This window comes from Anarhichas minor, unplaced genomic scaffold (assembly GCF_050575085.1).
Source record: "Anarhichas minor isolate MPS153535 unplaced genomic scaffold, ASM5057508v1 ptg000033l, whole genome shotgun sequence".
Classification (NCBI taxonomy): Eukaryota; Metazoa; Chordata; class Actinopteri; order Perciformes; family Anarhichadidae; genus Anarhichas; species Anarhichas minor.
The window spans coordinates 12,723,041-12,742,425 of NW_027466479.1; the positions used below are offsets into that span (position 1 = coordinate 12,723,041).

The window sequence follows — 19,385 nt, forward strand, 5'->3', positions numbered from 1 at the left end:
CCGCGTCTTAACACATTATACAATAATGAATGTCTACAGTCAAAATGCCAAATCATACCAGTGATCACCTCTATGTAACCGCAGAAAATACTGATGGTCAAATCTTAACCTGACAAATAGGTGGGTGGAATCATTAAATCAACAACCACTAGGTGGCAGCACATCTCAGGTTATACGAGCTTGACGAATGTATGGCTTGAAGGAAACTATTTTACAAGACACCGCCTGTACAATCATGCAATGTACAGGCTGGCCTGTAGACCAAGCTCCATGCACACTCAACAAGACGTGTCCACTGTAATTCATATCAGGTTTTTGCAGTTATCGGCATGTTTGTGCGAGTTTTATTGACAGTTGAATCTAGACACAGAGTAGGCGACCACCACGTTCATACACTAACTCCAACGGCATGTTTCTTATCAAGTTTGTAAAGATAGCAGTTCCTAGGCCAGGGCTACTGTTTATTTAAAACGATACGCAAATGTCAAGATACGTATATGGATGGTCACTAATTAACCAGAACAGAGTTTTTAGTTGTGGCTCGTATGACGCTGTAGATATGCTTTGAACAGTTTATGAACATAAAAGTATTTAAAGTGGGTACAAGAAGAGATATAAGCTTTCAAAAATATAAATTGCTTGCGTCCTAGATTTCGATCAGGCTGTACAATAGAGCCTAGATAAACAAGATGAGAATAAAGTGCAGTTTGACAAATGAAACAGGTGTGACCGCATCACCGCTCAAACATAAATCATTGCGCTGCTGCTTTCGCGTGTGTGTGTACGTGTACTGTCCTTATTTACTCTCTGTATTCATGTATATATAACGTTCGTGCTTTACTGGTTGTCTCATTACCCATCAGAGCCGCTCTGTAAGTGGGTGGTGCCGGGGGCCTTAGGCGGAAGATGATGATGATGATGAGGAGGAGGAGGAGGAGGAGGAGGAGGATAATGAGGTGGAGCTTACTGCAGATGTTCACTGCTTCAGGACTTACGAGCTAAAGTTGGTCACACAATGCAGAAGAAGCACGACACGTGAACTGCTGCTTTGCTCTATTGGGAGGAAGAAGAAGAAGACAGCATCCACAAAGGTAACTAGTTCCTCTTTTTATTAATTATCTAGCCGGTGCTAGTAAAGGCATGTAGGTGAAGTGTCACACTAACGTTCACCGTTATTTAACGTTAGCTATGCTGTTACATCACATACTAACGTTAGCATCAACTGCATCAAGCATGTTGCAGTGCGGTGACTAGGCTAGTTCCGTTAGCCTAATGCTACAGTTCAGAGTCTCTGCACAGCCAGTTTAAGATGTGTGTTGTTGAGATGGATACCAGTGTAAGTTAAGTTAATCAAGTTAACGTGGTGATGCACGGGTTTAATTGATCCATCGTCCTCTTTTGAGCATGTGCCGGCGGGGCCAGTGCTAATAGGCTACCAGCCAATCTGGTGCTATATAGTCGTTAACGAGTATTTGTATTTGTTTTATAGCGGAGTAGCATGAGCGGGTGGTTTGATTAATATAACATTTACAGGCGGTGTCGCCACAAAGTAGTCCGAGTCCACGTTTCACATCCCCATCCTGTGTGCTTTGTGACCGGAGCACGTGCAAGTTGTAAACTTTGTTTGACACGAGAGGAAGTGGATTCCTTTATGCATCGTCCTCAATAACGTCTAATAACTTAGTTTAATTAACTTCTACATGTGTTCCCCTTGTCAACAGGGGGTGAATGAACAGGTTGTGAAAGTGGAGATTATAACTATTTGCTCCACCGAGATGTTTTTTTTTTTTTTTTGTGACTTTGTGAACAAGAGCACTTATACTGCAGCAGCCATATTGCAGAGCAGACCTGCAGTAATGTCATTAGTCTGGTACTGGGACACATGGCGCTTGTCCCTCACAGGCTCATTAGTTCTGGGCTTTTTTTTAATTGTCTGGCAAATACGAAACAGGGAAAAGCATTTAAATCTTAGCAGCTGTGATTCAGCAACCAAGTCTTCTTTTTTACTTTGAATGAAAGTACATTTTAAAGTCAGTATTTTTGTCAGATGATTAATATGCAGTGCTTGTGACATTGAATGACTGAAAGGTGTACAACTTTGGCATTTTAAAGTCAACCATATCCCCAAGTCAATTTGTCGAGAAGTGTTTAAAAAAAAACAAAAAAAGTATGATCCTGTCTCTTAGATTGTTTTTCCCTATCAACATTTTAAACTTTTAAGGATTAAAGGATCATTTATTGTCATTATGCAACAGAGGGATATACAATGAAATTCAGTTGTAGCCCATTTGTAACACAACAAACGTATGACAAACAAAACTAAAAAGTAGTACATTCCTGTAATGCATTTCTTTAACTTGCATCATAAGGAATGTAAACAGCAGCAGCAACAAAAACGATTCTCCGGCCGACATCTTCCCATTAACAATTCAACACGAGAACATTGTCCGTCCAACTTTAACTGTGTTTGAGCATCATGATAAACACAGAGTCCACCTCCTCTCGCCCCACCAGAGACCTGCTCTCTGTCCCACTGTCCGCCCGTCAAGTGCAGCTTGATCCGGGATGAACGATGGAGCCAGGTCTCTGTGAAGATGTGGGCTCAACAGCCACCGACCTCCCGCTGCGTTTATCTGTCTTATTTCTCTGCTACCGGGCATCAGTAGGCTGGGTAGTGGAGTAGCCTCAGGTCCTATAGTTGGCTGCTTTAGCTTAGCTTCCATCTCGGCTCGACTCCTGGGGGGCAGTTTGGTCCGACAGTTTCATGTTGATGAATGTATTCAGTCGTATTGGTGACAAACACGATAAAAAAACAACAAATAAAGACACAAATGTAGCGAAATTCATGCTAGCTACCAGTTATGTGCATATTTAGAATTTAACTGTGTACAACTGCTTAAAATCCATTTCGCTGTGAGGCAGTATTTAAGTCTTATTCATGAGGGTTTTTGTTAAGTTTAGTCGTTGTGCATGTGTGATGGATATGAAAGTTCTACAGCTGAATGTATGTTTTAACACACACCTGTAAGGTTGTTTCAACCAAAAGGAGATTTGCGTACATTTTACTAGTGAAGTCTCAACACAAGGAGCTCCTCGTGTGTCTCTGGGTTGTCAGCGTGGTTTAGGTCTTGCTCCAAAACTTTAAAGTTGGACCTCAAGCTTGATTAACACTTCATAGTGAGTTGTTGATTTAGGCCTAAAGCTTGTACAGCTCACCATCACACCCCCAATGTAAGCTTTGAATGCTCCCCATCGTACGCTTGCTCTAGTCTGATCCGTGTTGATACGGAAACAATCTCTTTGTTGCTGAAAAGGGGGCTTCTGTCACACAGCAGTTTAGTGAAGCTGGTATGTAGTAGGCTACTGCTTCTTATTTGGAAAGCACCTAGGAAGGCATTAATTCAATCCATTCTGTCACTCATTCATTCGTTTACTCAATTGCAGTTACCCCATTGCCTCCCCCTAAGAGTCCATTAGGTGATTAAAGGATATATGCCAATGACACACTGGAGTCAGGCTCACTTACTTCGTCTCCTCTCGGCAAAACTGAGATTTATGAAGCAGTTCTGTGACACAGTTTCCTTGTTTTTCTTCCAGATTATCTCAGTGGAGAATTGCTCCTCGGATTCAACAATGGCCGTTTAAAACGTCCGTACGTCTCCGCCTTCCAGTGACTCTCTCCCTGTCTACGCCCTCATTCCATTCCACTATATTGTTTTTCTGGTCTTTCACCCTGTGTCACTTTCTGGCGCTTCCGGGAACTAGTCCGACTTCTTTATCACTTCCCTGTTGCGTCATCTGAGTTGGGGCTGAAAGTCTGTTTAACCCCTCACAATGGTCGCTGAGGTAGACTCAGCATCTCAGGGGAGCGGCGTGCGGCTGAAGCAGGAGATTTCCCTCCTCCATGGGGTCTGTCTGATCGTGGGAAATATGATAGGCTCCGGTATCTTCGTCTCACCTAAGGTAAGAGTCTCTGCTTTGTTAGCCCAATTGATTTCTGTATTTGCCCTGATATGTATTTATTTTCATATCGTAAAAAGAACATAGTTTCTTGCTCTTTGATTGCAAAATGCATGTAGTGATTAATGGTAAGGGGTTGTTTTTTTTTTAGTCTTTGTGCAAGTTCAACTGACCGCTTACACATCACTCATGAAACTGAAACCGACCCGGAAACAAACGGGGAAAAGCGCTTGAATTATTTTGAACCCCACCCACCAAACAAGTTAGACAATAAATGAGAAGTGAGACAACTCTGGGATGTATTGAACATCTTTCATGTGTCTTTCTGTCTTGAAAGTGTACTTTGTTGTATATCTTATACATATATGATGTCTCTGCTCTCTGTTGTCCTGCAGGGGGTTCTTATGTACACGGGCTCATTTGGCCTGTCCCTGGTGGTGTGGGCCATTGGAGGGATATTTTCTGTGTTTGGAGCGCTGTGCTATGCTGAGCTGGGCACTACCATCCGTAAATCGGGAGCCTCCTATGCCTACATCCTGGAGGCCTTCGGCGGTTTATTAGCTTTTGTTCGGTGTGCATATATTTGACTTTCTCCCTGCAAACATACCATTAACATATTGTCCTGGGAACTACACACAATAGAAACTCAGTACTTGTTCTACCATGTGTTCTTTATTCAAGTCTACCAAACATGAAGTATAGTGTGACTAACATGAGTTTTGGACTATATTGTACATAAGTACAGGGTTCAGTACACTGTTGTTCTTTCTACTGTATGTCGGGTCCCTTTTTGACAGCTGGTATTGTTAGCAAGTACAGATGTGATTATCTCTCATAACTTAGCGCCCAATTGTCTTTTTTTCTCTGACACTATTACCTGCAGTGTATTCTAATATTTAGCATATATATATTCTTAACTTATAATGCAAAAGCTCACATATACAGCTCAGTATAATAGATTTAGTTTCCCCCCAGCAAATGGTTCGTCTTATGGAGCCAATATTGTCGCAAAACTATTTGCAAATGTGCGTGGAGAGTTGTGTCACTATCTCAATCTGTGTGCAAGGCACTTATCTTGTCGGTTATTGATCGGTTAACAAAGGTCGGCTATTGGTCAGAAACAAATTTCTAAATTGGCATCCCTAGCACACCCGGATTCTGAATACACAGAAGGTTCAGATTCCTGTACATATTCACAAATCTGATTTAAGATGCAGTTGCACAACTCTCCACACACATTTCAAAATAGTTTTGCTACAATAATAGCCCCATATAGTCTCCCCGCTAGGTCTGCCATATCCTAACAGCATCCTTTCTATTAGGTAATGATTTAAACAGAAGCCTCACACATTACACTATGTCGACTTTATTGGAGACAGTTCACTAACATACAAGATCATTATTTTTCAAGCCATTTTCCTAATGGTAGAGGTATAGAAAATGTCTGTTATTAATTGTCATCTTAATACAGTTTAACTAAATGTATGCTACATGTATGCCTTATAATGAAGACCTTTTTAATTCTGCAGACTGTGGACGTCCTTGTTGATAGTTGAGCCAGCTTGTCAGGCAGTGATAGCTCTGACCTTCTCCACCTACCTGGTGCAGCCCTTCTTCTCCACCTGTCCAGCCCCCTATGTTGCTGTCCGCCTCCTCGCTGCTGTCATCATATGTAAGGCTCTCCCTGTAGTGTGTGTGTGTGTGTGTGTGTGTGTTTTTGTTTGTTTGTTTGTTTGTTTGACATCTGTGTCGTATAGTATCCATAGTGAGAGGAGCTGTTGTGGTAGGAAGGTTTGACCAGAACTGGGACCGCCTCTATTCATCCCTAACATAATACTGATCTTCAAAGGCAATTTTAACCAACCGCATCACTTCAAAAGGCTCCGTGCCCCAATTAGATGCAGTACCACTGTTACCACTGTTGACTACTGGTACATGTTAAACCAGGCGTGCTGTATTTAATTAGATGACACACCTTTGTGTTATGCGAACTTTTCCCAAACAAAGCTGGCTCACTTAGTCTTTGTTTGCATTGCTCTTAAAGGGATATGTGTGTAACTACACTTAATACTTGTGGATTTCCTCTCAACTCTGCCTTAAATCTACTGCTCGCTTAGTGAATGGCAATCCTAAAGCTTTGTGTCTGGATAAAGGGCAATGAAGAAGAATGATGGCAATGTAAATGCAGCTGTTCAACCTAAATATCGCTATGATTAGGGCTGGGCGATGAGGCCTGACATTAAATCACATTTTAAAGATTTTTTTCTATTTAAAAAAAACAAAGTAGGCCTATAAAAAAACAATGGCTGTGTATTGGCATGTTTGATTGTTTCCATACACAAACCTTACAGCTAAGGTTGCAACGCCGATGCAACGTCCTCGTCTTATAAACATCGCTCGCCGTTGCTGTTGTAGCTCCGGCGTTTCCATTCTTCTCATATGGGGTACTATGCGGGCTGCAGCCGTTTTATGCAACTCACAGTGCAACACTTTTCTCCCACTTGGCTGCATGCCTCAGTTTGAGATGCTGGAAAAATAATTGTTGTGCTGCAACTTTTAGTTGCCATGGACTTAAGACAATATTGTTTCTTCCTCTTTTTTCTCTTATCAGGTGTGCTGACTTATGTGAACTGTATGAAAGTGAAATGGGGGGCTATTCTTCAGGTCATCTCCACCGTAGCGAAGGTCCTTGCGCTCATCGTCATCATCATCACTGGCCTGGTTAAGCTCGGACAAGGTAGGATGTCCCAAGAATCTCACTATGACTCCGAGGAATAAGAACTATAATTTACAGCATACACAAACATTTTTGTAACTTTATCTCATGGTAAATTTTATTTCAATTGTATAGTCCTAATGAAATGCTGACAGTTAAATAACTTCCATTTTCTCCAAAACGGCAACAAGTTTCAGGACCTTATTCTTGTTTTTCAAGGTTGTTCCTCCACAGCTTGTTTTGGTGTTTTATCTCTTTACTCACACTGAGGAAATTCCACACAGATTACCTTAACTCTATTGACATTCACATTCCATGATTGTTTTTGATTGTGTTTGGCACTTGTTATTGATGATTTGCATCTATGTTTTTGTCCTTTTCTTTTACTAAACTGCTTCCAGCACATATCCACTTACAGTGTATATGTATAAATTGCAGGGTATTATACTAGTTATCTGAATATTACAATAAATAATAAGTAAGACATCAGCTGGATTAAATATTCAGGAATGATTTAGCCTTAGATAATACATCGTTATGGACTGGGGTCATTAACTAACCTTGTGTTGGTGCAGGTTTTGACCAGAACTTTGAGGACTCATTCAAAGGCTCTAAACTGGACCCTGGTAACATGGCCCTGGCCCTCTATGCAGCACTCTACTCCTACTCTGGCTGGGACACACTGAACTTTATCACAGAGGAGATCAAAAACCCAGAGAGGTACGCCGTCTGTTATTTCAGAAAGGTTTTTACAGCCAGCATTCCTGATGGCATTGCTTTTCATTAAGCCCATAACGTAACACATTATAAATCTGTAAATCTAGCATTTCATAAATCTGACTTAAAACTAAGTAATCGGACCTGAGAATTTCACATGACTGAGATCTTGGAGTTAATGAAATCCACTTTTCTCATTTTCAGGAATCTGCCCTTGTCCATCGCCATTTCCATGCCCATTGTCACCGTGATCTACATCTTGACCAACATAGCGTACTACGTCGTCATGGATGCAGAGAGCGTGCTCACGAGTGACGCCGTCGCTGTGGTGAGTAACTTGGTGCATTCTCCTAAAGATGTACACGAGCACTGATCAAATCCAACAGTCTGACCGTGTGCATACTAATGCCGACCTATAAACTCTATTGGTAAATCACAGAACTGATCCAAATGGACAACATCTGCTCAGCCTGGTAGGGACTGCAGGGTTTGATCTTCGCTTCCTGTCTTCTGCTGTCGTCTCGTTCAGTCTGGCTGGCAGCCACGGGCACTAGTGTCTGGTTGGGTACTCCCTTTTGATCATCTGTGGCTGTAGGATTGAGATGATGGCAGGAACCTCATTTAGCTAAAGAGGTTAGCATCCCACATGGGGACGCGATGATGTGATTAGTACATTGGAGGAGGAAGAGTCATACTGTTTTTTATTATCTGTTTTTATGCCTCCGTGCCGGCGATAGCGGTGGAACAAAGGGAGGTGATTTCACTGTCGGGTCACTGTGACATCTTGGACAGACATGGGGTGTAAATTGCAACTTGACTGGTTGGCAAAGGCGAACAAACGCACGGCGGTAATTCTAGTTTAATAGAGTATTCATTGTTACTGATGTTCTACCTAGCCATGGGCCTCTCCATGGTGCTGGGTTTGTCACTACTTGGGCGTCACACATCAGCACTGAAAGTTCATAATATTTTAACTTAAATCTGGTTTGCTACAAACATTTTAAATCACATCCTGATTTAAGACGCTGAACTCAAAGAGGCTTTATTAAAGTTTTCAAAGATATTACTGTAATTTGCATAGAAGTGTGTATCAATGTTTAGTTGTTGTAAATTGAATGATGATATAAGTGAGTTGCGCTTTTGGTAGCTCCCATGAATTTCATCTTAATTTGTTGTTTTTTCACATTTATTAATCTTATTATTATCTGTGTTTTTTTTACTTTTATTTGCAAACACCAATAAATGAATGTGAGCAGTAATACACTTTGAATGTCTCCTCAGACATTTGCAGATGAGGTGCTGGGCTGGGGTCGATGGCTGATCCCTCTGTCTGTGGCCATATCCTGCTACGGAGGCCTCAACTCCTCCATCATCGCTGCTTCCAGGTCAGAACATAGGGGCACACCTGAATGCAGATGTACCTTGCTATTCTGCAAAATCCTATATCAGCAAAACTAAGAGCAAACACGGTGACGTGTTCTCAACATTTTGTTTCTCCTGCAGGTTGTTTTTTGTTGGTTCCAGAGAAGGCCACCTGCCCAATGTGCTGTGCATGATCCACATTAAGCGTTTCACCCCAATTCCTGCCCTGCTTTTCAATGTTAGTATCACTTATTGTTGTTGGTTTTAGTATTGGTTGTGTATTTGGTTGTTTTGATGCCTGTGTCCCTGATGTTTGCTTGTTACCAAACTTGAACAATCTTCTTTTCAGGGTGGCATGTCTCTGATCTACCTCTCTGTGCCTGACGTCTTCCAGTTAATCAACTATTTCAGTTTTAACTACTGGTTGTTCATCGGCTTGTCAATAGCCAGCCAGATCTACCTGCGCATCAAAGCTCCTGATCTGCACCGGCCTGTTAAGGTAAGAAATTGATGCAGCTTGAATGCTGACGTGCATTGTTTTTTTAACTATGTATCTTGTTTGCACTATCCACTATGCTGCTGTAATCCTAATAAAGGATTATTTTAGTAATAATAATAACTTTATTTATACAGCACCTTTTTAAAAACAGAGTTCACAAAGTGCTTTGACAGTCAAAGCAGCCAAAACAAGGCAATCGTAACAACAGAAAGCTCAGTGAGACCGTTGGATACGTTAAAAATAAACTAAGAAATTAATGAAATCAAATAATCGACAAAATAAAAATTATATATATATATTAGTGCTGGGCAACGATTACAATTTTTAATCGCATGTATTTTTTGCGATTAATCTCATTGTTATGGCAAAGTTCAATAGGTCTCAAGGGAAGGTATATATGTGTGTCGTCTGCGTAGCAATGAAAATACACATTGTGACGTTGGATGATACGACCAAGTGGGAGCATGTATATGGAATTTGTTGCCTGATGTCCTTGACTCTGTTTTGCTCACACATCTCTCGTGAGGCATCAGTAAAATGACAGGAGGAGGGGGTGACCACAGAGTCGATTATCTTAAATGAAATTCTCGGATTCGAATGATTTGCTAAAATTAAGTTGGAGAAGAAGGAATTTCTGGCACCCTTAACTGCCAATTGATAAGTCCTCATTGCATTTTTCCATCTCTCGTAAAATGCATTGTTGGGAACGTAGAGAGAGAGAGAGGAGCTCAGCGCTGCAGTGAGAATGTGAGGAACAGCTGATCACTCGTAAACTCTGCGTCGGATTCTGAACCGACCGGTCACGCTTGTACGGTGATAGTTGCGGTTCTAGATCTCACTCACAGAGCCGATTTAAAGAACAGAGAATAAAACCAAACAAAATAAAATAATCCCCAAAACAAAACACATCTTCATCACTGCGGTGAGATGCGAGTATTGCTCTCTTATCACCCCGAAACTCGGTCGGCGAGACGAGGCTTCGCCACCGTGGTTTTGGTCTTTGAAGTGATAAAATCACAACCTCCACATCCACTAGCAGCGACGGATCTAATGCAAACAGTTACGGCAGGAAATACACAATATAACGGGACTCCGTGGTCCGCGATGCTTGCGCAATAACACGTTATAACACGACAGTAACTTAACGTAACAAGACACAGGAATAACAACGACATAACGAATAGGCTAAATTAAGCTAATGCTATGCTAAGCTAAGCTAGGCCCAGATACCAGTAACTCTTACTTGTAGAAGCTTTGTTCGGTAGGGTACGTTTCCCGTGGTGGGGATCACTCGGTCCTCGAGTAGCCGCTGGCTCTCGGTGGCGCGGCCTCGGGGCTGGCTGGCGCAGACTCGGCCTCCTCGCTGCAGAGAGGGGCTTTTTAACTTCGGCTGAGGGACGAGGTTTGGGTCGTCCTTCCCGGAAATCTTCGGCGAGGAAAGATTGTTACCTTCTGCCGGCGGTGTGTACACAAAAAGGGTGGGAGAACGGGGCATAGGAGTTATCCGTTCTCGCACTACAGGATCCAAAACTCAAAATAAAACACAGTCTGTTCGACCAGCGAATGTTGCATGTGACCTGATAGGATTTGATGAGGCCGCGGTTCCTCGTGGATCTTCTTGTCCCCTGGACGAGTCCGGAGTGAAGAGGCCTTGTGGACCTCCTGACACCAGCGCGTGTCCGGGGTGAAGAGAGCCTTGTGGATCTCCTTACACCAGCGGTGTCTGGACGGAAGAGAAAGAATTCTAGCTGTGCTCAGGCTTATAAACCAGGTGGCACAACCAGTGGGGGGCCCTTTCTTGGCCAATGAGGGACCAGCATCAGGTTTCTGCTGTGCTGGGAGGTGTAGTCATTCATCTTGGAGTTTTCCATCAGACGTTGTATGACAGGAAGGAGCATGGGTGCTTCTAGACTACACACAGAAAAAAAAAGGTTCTTAAATGGTTCTTTAAAAGGCCGTGTGGTTCCACGAAGAACCATCCCCTACTGAAGAACCATTTTATCTATTGGATGGTTCTACATGTTTTTCATATGGTTCTTTGGGGTATTAAATGGTTCTTTGGGATATTAAAGGGTTCTTAATTCATGTTTGAGTTGTTGAATCGTGGGGGATGGGATAAATTAGAAAAAAAACTATCTTGCCATGATCTGGGTGTGGGGTAGTTAGCACTTTATGAGTGATACGTATATATATATATATATATATATATATATATATATATATATATATATATATATATATATATATATATATATATATATATATATATATATATATATATATATATATATATATATATATATATATATATATATATATATATATATATATATATATATATATATATATATATATATATATATATATATATATATATATATATATATATATATATATATATATATATATATATATATATATATATATATATATATATATATATATATACACACACACACATATATTAATAGCTGTGTTCCAGAAAATTCTAAGGGGAAAGTCATGAATGACAACATAAACCACCAATCACGATCATGAGATATGTGTCCGCCCCGCCTACTTCCAAGTGACAGTCGTCCATCTCTCTGACTGACCAGACCAACGTCTTTTCAAACCAGTCGCCCGCAACTAACAGTGGTCGGTCTAAGGTAAGTGTTGGAAGCTTGGTTATTACAGGCAAATTATTGCTCTTTTTTATCATGTCACAGCCATCTGTTATTCGAGTGTCTGAATAAGCTAGTCTACATCGAATATATAGTATTGGTGCCTGTAGCTTGGCTGGAAGCGCCATATTTCCCTCGTTTTGTGGATGCCGCATATATATATTTGTGGATTTTGAGGTAATGTTAGACTTTTAGTTTCAACAATCCTTAGGTTGTTGAAACCGTTATGAGTTCATTTCGCATGTATTTCGTTTTCTAACGGTAACTTGACCGTTAGTTAATTGCCTTTGCTTGTCTGCTAGCTAGTTGGCTGAAGCTAACGCTAGTTAGCTAGCTAACATTAAATCGTTAGCCTAGATAGCGCGCGAAAATATATTTAACCGTAATTTAGCTAAGGTGCTATGCTTCTGCCTGTGAAATATATGTAAAATGTCATTAGCGTTAGCTGATTAACTAACACGGGTTAATGTTACTGTATGTCTAGATGTGAACTATCTAATTACTTTAGCTATCAAATATTCTTTATTAAAACTTTTTTACCAATTAAAAAATGATGCCATTGCTACATGCGCAGTTAACTCAATGCAATGTTATGTTAGCTAACTGCCCACGATTGAAAACGCTACCATTTTGTGCTTGCTAGTCAACGGAGTATTTCCAATTGTTGAGAGCTAACGTTAAAAAATGCCCTTCGGTTAGAGCTGCTTCGGACTCCATGTTTGACTGTCAGCGGCCGACAGCTGAGCTGTCTGGTGGGGTAAGACAGTAAATAAACGTGTGTTTGTAACTGTAGCTTACAAGTTAAGGTCAGAAAGCTGCGTTAGCAACTGATGGAGATCAGTCTTGATAATTTTAGGCACCGCTAGTGTTTTGGCTAACGGTAAACTAGCGATGTGAGTGAGTGGGCGAGCGAGAGAGAGGGAGCGGCGTTGTGGCTGCCGTCAGACACAGCTGTGCTGATCCACGCAGAGCTTAGTGAGCTGTAAAAACTGAAGGAAGCTGTATACTATGTGCCACATTTTGTGATTATATAAATTATGTGGACCTTAAAGTAATTCCTGAATGTTGTGTAAATACACATTATTGATTACAGATAACAGTAATGACATGTTATCTGCCTGTAAAACAAGTTTCCTTGTTAATCAAGTTTTAGGTCTGTATGCCATAGTGAAAACTATGCATCATGATGACAAACTACACATTTGCAGACCTTTACCTGCTCTTTCTGATCATTTGAGTTAGGTATCTCTGTTTATTGAGCTGATCTGGAATGTTAATCTTGTATAACGCCTTGTGTTTTGTTCCTTTTGAAAACTTACAGGTATCCGTCTCATATTCAGTATGTGCAGCTCTTTAAGTCTGTCCTGCTCAACTTCCCTTTTCTGAAGGAAAGTTATGGATCTGGATATGTAAGTATTTTCTCATTGACTAAAAGAGTAATGCTAAACTGAATTTTATGCTTCATACTTCATGCTCCAGCTCAGTCCTAATTGTGTCATTGTTTATTACTTAGCAAACAGATGCAATGGATGCTGGGGACGACGAAAGAAGTACGAGCCACCATATTGCAACAATGAAGCAGGAGTGCTAAAAGATGAGGCCTAACTTGGTCATCATTCGCCAATGCCTCCAGAGAGTACAGAAGACACTATATTCAACAACACTCTACTGCAGAGGTCTTAAAAGAATTCACCTGCTTCTCTATTCCAATCTTGGTGAGTGTTTTATCTAATATATAACACATGTACAACAAGATGGTTTTACAAGTAGCCAAATAATTTCAAACCAATAAATAACTTTAAAACTATTAATCAACGTTAAATACTTTTTCTTGCCTCATTGATCCATTTTCCCTTTAAGCCTTTTAGAATATCCCATATACTGTGTTTTGTGTAGAAGTGCTTTAAAAAGTTGACTTGACGTTTACCTAGATACTGTTATCCAAATCAACACTCCTGAGGAAATTGGTATGATAGTCTCAAAACTTTGCAGAATCAGAATTGTGACATTTATTGAAACATGATTTGTCATTTGCAGGCCTGTTGGTGAATGCAGCCATACTCCTCCTACCATCAGTCTTCAAAGAAAATGCATCACAGCTCTTTGCAATAGATAAGGTTAGTCATTTGTGTTTGTGGGGGGCAACTTGAATTTGTTTATTTAAAAAAGGGAAATATATTTTCAGAAAATTAAGCAATTTCAAAAATATGACATCTAATCTCAACAAACTAGCATTTTATGTGCAACTAAGCATATCAGAAAGCTTTGATCTTTAAACATTACAGAATACAGCTTTAACTTTCAAATGTTTTGTTTCAGGAACCACTAAGCCCAACACCCACAATTGTCCTGAGCAGCAGCGATGGCAAGCCCCCGAGTGACGGCACAGATGTTTTTGTAGCAGTGGATGGACAAAAAATGATGGTGGACAATGAAGACGCAGACGGTTCATTGGCCATGGGTGTTGTGTTGGCCCTCTATCATCTGAAAAAAACATTTTCGTTTTTGGAGGCATTTATCCTGAAGCTGGACACACGAGTACCTGTAGCTGTGCAGAGAGTGGCAAATGCTCTGAACATTTCTTAGATAGGACACTGCAGCACATGGATTACATTATATAGAGTTGATTTCTGACAATAAAGTGAAGTGCAGTACATCTACAGGTGTTTCTTTTATCCACAAATCAATTTTGCCATCATTTCCGTGCATGTAAAAGATGATTTTATAGATCATCACAGAAAGGATCCTGGAATATGATCTCTAAAAAAGAGTGGGAACCCTGATTCCATTGTTATGCTGTTTAAATGTAAAAAAAAAAATCACGTTTTCCAAAAATCTGTTCTTTAAAGAACCATTTATTCCTTGGAAGAACCATTTTTAGCTAAAGAACCATTTGAAAAGGGTTCTTTATGGAACCATTTGGGTCCATAAAGAACCTTTTTGAAAATAGTTCTTTAAAGAACCTTTTTGTCTTTAGGTTCTTCAAAGAACCAGAAATGGTTCTTCGAAGCATCATTTTTTGAAGGTTCTTTAAGGCACCTTTGTGGGTTCTTTAAAGAACCGTTTAAGGAAATGGTTCTTTAAAGAACCCTGGTCAGAAAGGTTCTTTGTGGAACCAAAAATGGTTCTTCTATGGCATCACTCCGAAGAACCATTTTCGGTTCCAGATGGCACCTTTATTTTTCTGTGTGTAGGGCCAGATCCCAACAGCATGGAGACCTGTTTTTTTCCATTTCTGTTCCTTTCTCCGACAGTCTCTCTTTTGGGGTGTCTTTAAAGGAAGCAACAGAGTTATCTTATCTTCATTTCCTGCTTGCATGCAGATACTGGGCATTCATAATATGTTTGCATGAAACCTGTTTAGAAAATATGTGTCTAGCCTTGCGGCAGAAGAGGCTCTAGGCACCTGGAAGAATGGAATACGCTGTATCTCTCCCATTGCCTTCACCCTGTTAGAAAGACGTATGCTGGCTAAACGGGGCAGCTTTAGGCCAAAAGTGTCACATCATGACGTCTCAAAGGTTTCCAGGTGATTTATCCAGAAACAGAAAACTAAATAAAATAAAAGTAAGAAGATACAAAAAGCTGTGATCTGTGCTCCAAACGGATCCGGTCAGAAGGATAAAGTGCTACTGTATCTATAACCTTTCAAGCATGTTAGACCTGTATTTATGTTTGTTTACCCATCAACAGTGCCTCCATAGCAGGCCTGACCTCCCCCAGCAATGGCTTAGAGTTATGACGACGATGTTAGAAGCCCATGATGTTTTGAATCTAATCACGTACTGCATGCTGGCTGAGCAATCTAAGGGCGATTAGAGCCACAATTATATAATCAGAGGAATGTTTATTAATGTCATTTTTTAAAAAGTTTTCAACATTTCTTCTCCCGAACCTTCCTCACTAAACCTTTTGTTTATCCTCCTCTGTCCTCCCTCCCTTCCCATGCAGCTCTCTTTGTTCTTCCCGATTGTCTACTGCTTGTGCAGCATATTCCTGGTTGTGGTTCCCCTCTACAGCGACACCATCAACTCTTTGGTGGGAATTGCTGTGGCGTTGTCTGGTGTACCAGTCTACTACTTGTGCATCCACCTGCCACCTAGCTCACGACCAGCCTTCTTCGGACAAATGCTCGGTAAGAGGCTTAAAAAAAATCTGAGTACTATTTATAAATGGGGCCGATAGTAATTTATTTGAACTTAAACATATAATGTTAAAATTATTTTTATTGATGTGACCAGGATGCATAATGAGCGTACATCCTTTTAGAGTTGAAAAATCAACCCGTCAGTGCTCTCTGGTGGAAAACACTGTAAGAGTTGCACTTTTTCCAAATGACCTGAAACCTTGTTTTGGCATTTCTGTTCTGTGATTTCTTGTTCGGTTGGTTGTATCGGCCGACAGATACATCTACAATAGGCCAATATCGGTCAGTATTTTGGCTCGGCTAAATGATGAACGTTCAAAGTCCGGGGACGTAAGCTGTAAACAATGAATGTGGACGCGTGGCGTTATTATGGATAACCTCTGAAAGTAGCTTACAAGTCTTACTGTAAGTTGCATGCAGACCAGCTACAGTTGGCACTTGTAAAAACTCCTCGTCTTACTGTTAAGAGCTGAAGAGTGATTGAGATTACTGTTTCAAAGTTCAGTGTATTAATGAGCCCACATACTGTAAAGGGTTCTGTAAAACCGGCAGTTGAGGAATAATCCCTCCTATTACTATTTGTTTTATGCAAAATGTTTAAACTAGTAATCATTCTAAGTTGTTTCTTCAGTACAACCCTTTTCTTCTGCTATCACCACAGATGGCATCTCTCTGTACACCCAAAAGCTGTGCGTGTGTTGTGTGACCTCGCCCGGTATCGACCTGGACAATTTAGACCCAGAGAAGATCGAATGAAGGAGCAACAAAACCCCTCGTGTGAAATGCTGTATGGAGAGACGGAAGAGGAAGAATGAACACAAAGGAGGCTGAGAGCTGCAGACAATCAGGTTTTAGAAGAGTATAGCTGGATTGATTTTAAACAGAGGATGAAGAAAACTGGAAAGGTGAGCTCAACACACCTCTTCCCTTCCTCCTCTCTCACGCACAAGCCATATAAATACAAAAGCAGGATTTTACTCGGCATTATTTTTAAAAAAAATGATGCTCCGTATAACCCTCCAAACAGCAGCACTCTATAGATTAACTCCGTGGAACTTGAGCACAGTCACATGCTATTACACAGTGCAGTGTTAACTGTGCAACTCCCTCCACTCATGTGTCCGTGCAACTCACGCACACACGCTGACAAAGGAAAAGTAACGACCTGATCCACAAGGAACCCACTCTGCAAACATGCTTCAGGTGATTTGTTCACAAACGGGAGGTTATGGCAGAAGTACACGGGTGTATTTACAAATGTTTATGCTTTACATGTGTTGCATCACACCTCACGTTAACAGTTTGAGTTACTGTAGCTCATTTTGAATGTGTGGACGATGAGCATGGACGGTTCAAACCTTGTGACTCTTTTTGAAAGGACGCTCGGCACCCGTTATGACAGGTTACAAATGTCACACTGTGATGGCCGATCCAACCCTTTTGGGTTCCTTAAGATCAAAGAAAGACCGCATGTTTATCTTTCAACCCAGTGAGGCGGGACCGACCACTGGTTTAAATGCTGAGAGTTGCCGACTTGAAACTCCAACTGCTTGTGTGTAAATGTTTTGATTCGGTCTGATGTTGATGCAAACCAGTGTGTAGTTTTCACAAATGTGTTACAGGTTTTTTTTTTTGTTAGAGTTTAAAACATCAACTGAATCGGGCGATGTCCCAAAACGTTGTGGTTGGACCTTTTGACAGACCTCTGGAAAAACTGCGGCAAATTTGCACATGACATTTTCTTTTTCTGTTTTGTTGTACCTTGATTATAGAAAAGCTTTATCTGTTATTCTACTGGATGACCAAATGGACAGATCTGTAATTATTAGCTTGGTTAGAAGAGGGAAGAGATTAAGTGCTGTTTTTTTTTTTTTTTTGCAAGCTTGTTGTCAGTTGATTATGATGATGAATCCGTCTCTATCCTGCTTCTGTTCCACTGAGAATCCTTTGAATGCATCTTCAGGGCTATATCTGATCTCTGGTGCCTCCTAGTGGTAGCCAGGAGGCACCGAATATTTACTTCCAGGGACGAGCTATGAGATTTTTCCATGCGTCACTCTAGAGTCCATCTACAATTTCCATGTTTTTGTTTATGCCGTTTCTGTCACCTTGTCCTCTCTTCAAACACAAACCAGTGAGTAATGTCACTAAAGGATTATAGATGTGAACAAAATGTACATTGCTATGTGGTGATGGTTTCCGGATCAAGCAGACGTACCTGCCAGACTCCTCTGGGTGATGTTTGTCTTCTCAAACAAACAGAAGCCGATATGCACACGTTGTAGCACTCTTGTCTTAAGAGTTTGTAACACAAATGGTATATTTAATGCAACGTTGCCTTGTTGAATATATCACCAGCGTGGGCCATTTATTCACCGTGCACAGCCAAAGGTCTTAACCGGGCTGAGAGTGGGACCATCTTTCTGCTCACAGTCAGACTGCTGTGAGCCCGTAGCAAAGTGCGTCTGCTTTGAGACAATTACACCCGCAGGGAGTTGAGCTACAGGTAGAAACGAGTCAAATTTTGAACTGTTACAAACTACTTTATGTGCCTTCTGTGAGTGTGGTCTCCCAAAGGCCCTGTCTATTTTTGATGAAGCTCAGTTAATTCTCAGCTGGAAATAATCAGGACCTGGATTTAGGACCCCATAGTGTCTTGACTCGAGCACTTCCACAACACCAGCCAGATATCTGTTTAATGTTGCTTCCTCTGGGGTCGGTGTCATCGTTTAAACCAAACTAGGCCGTTTTGTGTGTGTGTGCGTGTTGTTGAGAAGAAAACCACCGTATATCTGCTGTGAACACAGAATATTCTCAATGTATTTCCATGTCTAATTATGTTCGGCAGTTCTTATATACTCGGAAATCGCAGGACTTGAATGTTGCAGTATATTTGATGTGTTTCATGAGGTACCAAATGCTGAATCCGTGTGTGCTGGTTGGCTCGGGTTTGACAAAGTTGTGATTTGTGTATTTGTAGAATTGTGTCTGAATTGCTTGCTCTGATGACTGTTTTTATTTATTATGTGTTGGATAAACCAAATGGCAAGACATGCTTTTCAGTGGAGGAAGTCTTGTTTTCCCAGACTGACGCATGAAGGTGCTTTGTTTTATTTGAATAAAGGAGAGTTCAAAATGTGTGTTTCAGTGACTTTGACTGTTCTTATCCACTGTCCTCTAGCCGAACTGGAAACATGGCGGCTGACCGCCACTAGAGGTCATGGTCTTGTAACGCTTCATGAACTCTTTTCTAAATGCAGTTTCTGTTGGTTTAGCTCCAGTGGGCACCTGCTGTTTGTAAATAGTTTGAAGTTATTTTCA

The 19,385-nt window shown here is 40.9% G+C and overlaps 1 protein-coding gene across 4 annotated transcripts; it reads left to right on the top strand.

Moving 5' to 3' along the window:
- Nucleotides 1-940: 940 nt before the first annotated feature.
- On the top strand, nt 941-19,204 carry LOC142965089 (Y+L amino acid transporter 2). 4 transcript variants are annotated; one of them, XR_012957632.1, is made up of 15 exons: nt 941-1,091; nt 3,598-3,963; nt 4,356-4,531; nt 5,490-5,632; nt 6,572-6,697; nt 7,252-7,396; nt 7,598-7,721; nt 8,675-8,778; nt 8,897-8,993; nt 9,105-9,254; nt 11,737-11,902; nt 13,239-13,326; nt 13,431-13,632; nt 13,955-14,034; nt 14,237-14,573. XR_012957632.1 is itself a non-coding variant. In XM_076105809.1 (12 exons), exons 2-12 carry the CDS (start codon nt 3,835-3,837, stop codon nt 16,818-16,820), a joined length of 1,473 nt encoding a protein of 490 aa, XP_075961924.1. In that variant the 5' UTR covers nt 941-1,091; nt 3,598-3,834; the 3' UTR covers nt 16,821-19,204. The 4 variants fall into 4 exon arrangements, 1 of the variants encoding a protein (XP_075961924.1); XR_012957633.1 differs by having other exon boundaries at nt 11,726-13,326; XR_012957631.1 differs by having other exon boundaries at nt 11,737-13,326.
- Nucleotides 19,205-19,385: the final 181 nt, after the last annotated feature.